This window comes from Sciurus vulgaris (assembly GCF_902686455.1).
Source record: "Sciurus vulgaris genome assembly, chromosome: X".
In the NCBI taxonomy this organism is placed as follows: domain Eukaryota; kingdom Metazoa; phylum Chordata; class Mammalia; order Rodentia; family Sciuridae; genus Sciurus; species Sciurus vulgaris.
This window is the reverse complement of record NC_136471.1, coordinates 36,467,807-36,474,926: the sequence shown is the minus strand read 5'-3', so window position 1 is coordinate 36,474,926 and position 7,120 is coordinate 36,467,807. Positions and strand designations below refer to the sequence as shown.

General features: G+C 41.9%; 1 protein-coding gene across 3 annotated transcripts in view; it reads left to right on the top strand.

The window, feature by feature from the left end:
- Nucleotides 1-2,152: 2,152 nt before the first annotated feature.
- LOC306651732 (uncharacterized protein) overlaps nucleotides 2,153-7,120 on the top strand; it is a 484,650-nt gene continuing 479,682 nt past the window's right edge. Inside the window, exons 1-2 of one of the 3 annotated variants that reach the window (XM_079124489.1) lie at nucleotides 2,153-2,295; nucleotides 5,460-6,092. In XM_079124489.1, coding sequence (XP_078980615.1) covers nucleotides 2,176-2,295; nucleotides 5,460-5,657 — 318 coding nt within the window. In that variant the 5' untranslated portion in view covers nucleotides 2,153-2,175 and the 3' untranslated portion in view covers nucleotides 5,658-6,092. Of the gene's footprint in view, nucleotides 2,300-5,459; nucleotides 6,093-7,120 lie in introns of those variants that run through there. The other 2 variants (XM_079124488.1, XR_013761191.1) reach the window with 2 other exon arrangements.

The following is a 7,120-nucleotide window of genomic DNA, read 5'->3' as shown; positions in this document are numbered from 1 at the left end:
CACCTGGGATTAGGGAACATTTCCACTGTTCCTTTCTTTCCCTTTGATGTTGCCTGTTTCCCTGCTACCTAGATCTGTAATAACCTTATCTCCCTTGCATTTGCCCTCTGTGTCAGTCTATTTGTAGGGCTATAATAAAATATCACTGTGTTAGCTAGCTTTTCATCACTCTCATTAATACCTGAGAAAGCAACTTAGAGAAGGAAAGGCTTATTTGGGCTCATGGTTTCAGAGATTTCAGTTCATAGTCAGCTGGCTTCATTGCTTTAGGCCTGAGTGAGGAAGAACATCATGGCAGAAAAGTATGGAGGTAGAGCTACTGATCTCATGTCGCCAAAGAAGCAGAGTGTGTGGTAGGGAGAAGGGACCACAGACAAGGTATAGTCCCTAAGGGTATGCCCCCAAGGACATACTCCCTCCAACTAGGTTCCACCTCCTACAGTGTCCACCCCCTCCACAGCAGTCCATTCAGCTATCAAGGGTTAATCCGATGAGGTTTGAGCGAGACCTCATAAGTCAACCATGTCCCAAAAGTCCCATCTCTGAAAATTGATACACTGGAGACCAAGAGTTCAATACATAAGTTTTTGAGTGACATTATGGATTCACACTATAACAAACACAGACTGGATAATTTGTTTAAATAAAGAAATTGACCAACAACTCAGGAGTCCGAGACAGGAGGATTCCAAGTTCAAAGTCAGCCTCAGCAACTTAGTGAGGCCATAAGCAACTTAGTGAGACCCTGTCTCAAAATGAGAAATAAAAAGGTCTGGGATGTGGCTCAGTGGTAAAACACTCCTGGGTTCGATCCCCAGTACCAAAAAAATAAAATAAGAAATTAATTTCTCATAGTTCTGGAAGCTGGTAAGTCCATTGTGTCTGGGGAGAGACACAATGTATCTTGTTGCTGTGTCCTTGGGAGAGGAGGAACATCATGTCATCATTTATGGAAAGAACAGAAGGGACTAAAAGGGTACCAAATTCCCCTATTAAGCCTTTTTATAATGGCATTAATCCATTCGTGAAGGCGGAGCCCTCATGACCTAAACACCTCACCAAAGGCCCCACCTCCTAACACTGTTGCTTTGAGGACTAAGTTTTCAACACCTCATCTTGGGGGACACATTGAGATCATAGTGCCTTCATCTTAATATTATGATGAAAGCAAAGCCAATTTTAGTGGTTCAGGGTGGTCATGTGGTAAGAACTTAAACTAGGAATCAAGAAACCTAACTCTAGTCTCAGTTCTACCACTCCTCCTTTTGAATTCCAGAAGGACAAGCAGGGTCCTTTCAACTAAAAATATGAATGTGAGTCCAACCTGCCTGTATGGAACACTGCCCCAGGTAACTGGCTCAGTACTGCAAATCTGTTTCCAGATTCTCCATTCACCTTCAAGTGCAAAAGGCAAAGAAAAGTTTAGTGTATAACGCTAGAAAGAGATGAGTAGAGGGTAAAATTAATAGATAATCCAGAAACAACAATCTTTGGCCTTGGTATACAGCCTGACACAGACACCCAAACACATGTCTATTAGTACAACTACTCATTCATCCTCTCCTGAACTCAGCTGAGTCGTTCAGTGATAGAACTGGGTATGATAAAGTGTATGTGTGGGGCAGGGGAGAGCTTATTGGCATTAAATATACTTCTACTGGGGAAAACCAAGAGTTACCTGTATGTTGTGTATAGTTGGTGCATAATTATGTATAAAGATAGGTATAAAAAGGTTTGGAGGGTTATATGGAATAGCCAACAGTAGATTCTCCTCAGGAGAATAAGATTAGAATGTGTAATGTATAAAGCTGCTCCCCGCCCATCAGGTGCAGCCATTTTCCCCGCCTCCCAACCACTTGTCAATCTGTGAACATCCTGGCTAGCTATTGGTTCATCAGTCAGCTTGCAAGTGTCCTTCTCCGATATTGGTCCCCTGTTAGCCCGGCAGAATTCAACTGCTTTACTATAGCTTCCCCGCCACCTTTTCCCATCCTTCTGTCTCTCCTCCTCACTTTTCTCTATCCTCCTCGCTTTCCACTCCCTCTAGCGCACGCCCTTTACCTTTCCTTTCTCTTTTCCTCTCCTTTTCTCTCTGCTTAATAAACTCCCTTACGTGATTTCCCGTGTCTGGAGTGGTTTCGTGGAAATTCCCTTACAGTGGTGCCATGACTCGGGATGGCATCTTCACTGTCTCTTAAGCGAGTGGAACCCCATCTAAGCCCCAGTGCCCCCGGACATGGCTCCACCTTCCATTCTGCCCGGACGCTCTGCTCTGCATTCATCACCGGACTTCAGGTTGGTGAGTAGGCCGGTTCCCCTAGGCCGATTTATAGTTACGGCAGGCCCCTATGGTCGGTCTTATTTGCTAGGTGGATTCCTGATTTTATGGTGGAGATTCTCTCAGGGTTGAGGCTCATCTCGTACTCGCATTCGCACCCGAAAACCCTGATATCAGGTCCTCAACTCTTCTCGGCTTTTGCCCAGCACACATTGGTGCTTGTGTGATGACACAATCAATGTGCTGCCCCTCATCTCCAGCCCAGTACTCTGGCCTCGGGATGCTCTGGCCACAGACTCAGCTGTATCAGTCCCCACCATGGAATCTGGGTCCTCCAATCTGGCAGATTCAACCCTGGGAACCCTTCGCCCGACCCCTGGTACTTAAAGCCATCAAAATCCGTTTGTGTAATGGCACACAGCTTCTGTGAGTGAGCGGGCAGATGGAAAGGGATTCCTTATCTTCAAGTCTCTTCTTTCTTGCTTCTTGGCTCTTCCTGCAGGCTCAAGCGCCTCCGACCCTGCTTCTCCGTCTTCCCCTGCTTCCCCATGTAATATAAGCAGCCCCATTCCCCACAAGTAGTGGGAGATAATTGTTTGACAATTTTCTGCATCCAAACCTAAATTAAAAGGCCCTAAGCATCAAGTTTCTGCTAGAACATTTTAGCCCCTTTCAGATTCAGATCTCAGTCAAGGCTTACATTGAAATGTAAATGGAGGAAGGCGCAGTGGGAGACCAGTTTCAAACCTAAAGAAAAAAGTGTCCATTTTAAATTTCTCCTGGGCTACAACTCAGAATACTTTTCTCCCTTTCACCTTTTCTCTCCTTCTCATTTTCTCATGCTATAATTAATGACCATTATCATTTTTCTTCTAGGACTTTTGTTTTTCTTAAATGCTATATTTTTGAGCTCACAATTTTGACCCTACATACATAGGTTGATGATTTTTGATCAGTTCTTTTTATCCAACTCTAGATTTATTTTTGAACATCTGTTACATTGCAATGGAGATAAATACTACAAGACCTTTGTTTTTGTGTTAAATATAGCACGCACAAAAATTAAAATTTTAAAAATGGATCCAAATATTTTTAATTCACATGATTTTAAAAAGGTTCAATTTAAATTGGGTAAACTAATAGAAGTAAAATGTCTTTAAAATTAACTCACAAGTCTCTAGGTGGTCACACTAATAAAATATTAATGTTTATAAAATGTCTAACATCAATTTTTCTAGGACTTTTCTTCCACAGGAAAGAGACAGCAAATAGTGTTTACACTTGTCTGACATCTTGTTTTTTTTACACTTGTGTGATATCTTGGTTTTTTTACAATAAGATGAGTGAATTAAAGTCGACATGTATGGAATTACTCAAATGTGTTTGTTAGAGACATCTAATTAATTTACAAAGTTATTCTAAAAACATTATTCTTTGTATATTAAATGTGTTCATATTTTCCAAGTATACAAGCCTTTAAAGCAGAAAATTTATCAAGCTGCTATTCTCCAAATTAAACTTGTCTGTAATGGTAAACCTATCATTTAATGTTCTATTATAGGACCTGTCATCAATAGGGTACATATCAAATTTGTTAAATGTATTTCTAAAAGTTATTGAAGGACAGTTAAAAGCTCTCTCAGCTTTTCTTTAATGCTTACATACATATATAAACGTTGCTGACATAACTCTTTAGATCTGCATTTCCATCAGAGAACAGAGCTCCATCTGATCTCAGCTTAATCTTCAAAAATCTGTGTTTATAAACCTTTATTTTCTAATACTCCTTTGCCCCTCATTGAACTTCAGAATTTGGTCATGCTGGTCATGGCAAAAGAGGAAAAATTAGCTTCAGGAATTAGAACATTTTACCTAAGATTTGTGAAAAACTCCACCTTACCTGAGGTAAGGCTCTGCCTCACAACCCTGCTGCATGTCAGAATGGCTCCAAAGTAAGCCAGACTTTAACTCTTTTAAAGTTGTGTTCAAAAGTTTGATGTTTGTTGTAAAGATTACTGTGATCTCAACCAGGGGATATAATGAATAACTTAGCCAAAATTCAAGATAGCTATTGCACAAACTGAATGTTTTACTGTTGGTGATTCCATTTTGTATTTTCCTTGTAAACTTTAATTGTTGCCTGATCAATATTTTGTAGCAGTACTGATTCAAGAGCAAACACTGTATAATGTAAACCCCAATTAGATAAAAGGGGGTAAATAACTGTAAAGTTATAGACATTGAAGCTAAAGCCCAGTACTCTTACTTTATGACTGGTGAGATTGACTTGCTTGATGGTTAAGATTGAACTTAGAGATTGAGATTAAATACAGAGGTCAAGAAAAGTCCATATTTGGGTCTTGCCTTCAAAGTCAGCCTGAACCCAGGGAACAAGAGGACTTCTCCAAGGAGCTTGCAACTCTGGGTCACACAACCTCCTGACCAAGGAGATTGATGAGGCCACTAGAGGAAAAGTCATTCAGTGTACCTGCTGCAGAGGAGGCTCATGGAAAAAGGGAGACACCCCTAATGCTTCCAAGGGGAGCCACCTCACTGAGAAGACCCTGCCTAACCAATGGCACTAATGGAGCTAAGAAGCTGCTCTTAAGTTCTCTATGAGTGACCCCTGTGGAACTCAGCTGACTCTTTAACAGACAGGAACGGGTCACTTTGACCAGCTTGATCTTAAACACTTAGCAAAACGGTTAAAACCAAAATATAGCCATTCTTGGGCATTTAAAAGAAATAATACTTAAATGTAACTTAAGATGTACACTTGTATTAGCCCACTAGAAAAAAGACTAAAAGCTACAAAAGAGAGATTCTTAGGCAAATGTGCCTGATAACTATCAGGAGAAACTGCCAGAGTCAGAAGTTTTTAGTCAGTTTAAGGCCTACAGACACAGGTAGGCTTAATCTATGTTTGCTAGTATCTCTACTAAATGTTGTGTTTACATTCCTGATAATCTGGACAATGTTAAAGTTCCCAAATAAAGGCCTTGTCCTCTCCAGCTTTGCTAGGCCTTGTTATGGGAACAGCTTCTCAGTTCTTCCACCCCTGGTGAGGAATTATTGACTTCTGTCATTTTTATGATATGCATTGGCATGTTCCAGATTCTGCAACATTTATATTGTATCAATCTCATTTCAGTACTCATGTCTTTTTGTTCTTCTCTCATAGAAGCACCCATCCCCAGATGCCTTTACAACCTGCTCTTCCCCAACCGGACTTCTACCATGGACCCCTCAATTGACCCGATTTCTAAAAAGGGAACTCCAAACTGCTTGCCCCATGCTGCCCCCTTTCAGCTCGAAGAAGCCAGAGTGGTCATCGACCCCGTTTCCTACAGCAAAGGAGTTCCTAGAATTAGAGGGGTGATTAAAGTCAGAATTGGGGACAGGAAGTTAGTGTAGAGATGGGGTATCAGTCAAATCGAGGAAATGAAGTCCATGAAAACCATCTGCCTTTGGAAGTCTGGAAGGAGAATGGACTTTTTACATCTCACCTGCAAAACTAGCCCCAGTCACTTAGGCAGGAAGGAGAGAGAAGGCTTCAGAAAGAACTGGAGAACAAAAGATTTTCTTATAAAAACAGAAATGGGGGAATGTAATGTATAAAGCTGCTCCCCCGCCCATCAGGTGCAGCCATTTTCCCCGCCTCCCAACCACTTGTCAATCTGTGAACATCCTGGCTAGCTATTGGTTCATCAGTCAGCTTGCAAGTGTCCTTCTCTGATATTGGTCCCCTGTTAGCCCAGCGGAATTCAACTATTTTACTGTAGCTTCCCCGCCATCTTTTTCCATTCTTCTTCTGTCTGTCCTACACACTTTTCTCTATCCTCCTGGCTTTCACACTCTCTCTAGCGCATGCCTTTCCCTTTCCTTTCTCTTTTCCTCTCATTTTCTCTCTTACCCTGCAGGGAGACACTCTGTTCGCTTAATAAACTCCCTTATGCGATTTCCCGTGTCCGGCGTGGTTTCTTGGCAATTCCCTTACAGAATGCAGGAATGAGATTGAAGGGAGACTCACATTGTGTTCTAGACAGTTCAGTGTAAGAATTTTCGTAAGAATGTACTCCTGTGTTACTCATGTAGTAAGCCAAATGATAAAAACACATTTCATTTCTAAAACACAGACAGCTACTTATTAAGTCTGAGAAGTGAAAAAGTTTAGAGGAGTACTTCTGGTATTACAGTGATCAACAATTCATATTTTAGGATGCTTATGTTATGTTTTGGTTCTGAGTGTGTGTGTTGGGGGGTGTTTGCTGAGGACAGAACCAGGGCCTCACACATGCTAGGCAAGTGTTCTCCCACTGAGCTACACCCCCAGCCCTGCTTGTGTTCTTTGAGTGACAGCTTCTTCCTTTTCTTCCCAAGATCAGCAGCCTCTCCAGGCTCACAGCCATTTAAGAAACAGAATTGAGAAAGGGGGCGCTTAAAAACAATGCAGGGGGGCGGGGGTTGTGGCTCAGTGGTAAAGTGCTTGCCTAGCATGTGTGAGGCACTGGGTTGGAGTCTCAGAACTGCATATAAATAGAATAAAGGTCCATCAACAACTAAAAAGAATCTTTAAAAAATTGTATTAGAAAAAAACAATGCAGGGGAGAAATTAAGTATTTAGAATGCATCAGGAGGCTGACTAGGGGGTTCTATGGTTAGCCAAGCAGTGTTCCAGGAAGAGGGTCTTCCTTAAACTGCCCCTACCATTTGACAAGCAAACAAGAAACAGTGGCTGGTGAGTCTACTGCAGAGGTGGGGAACTCTTCCGCACAGTAGTGACGGTGCCCTGCCTCCCCAGATCTGGCACATTTCAGAAGCTGCTGACGTGTTGATGCCTGC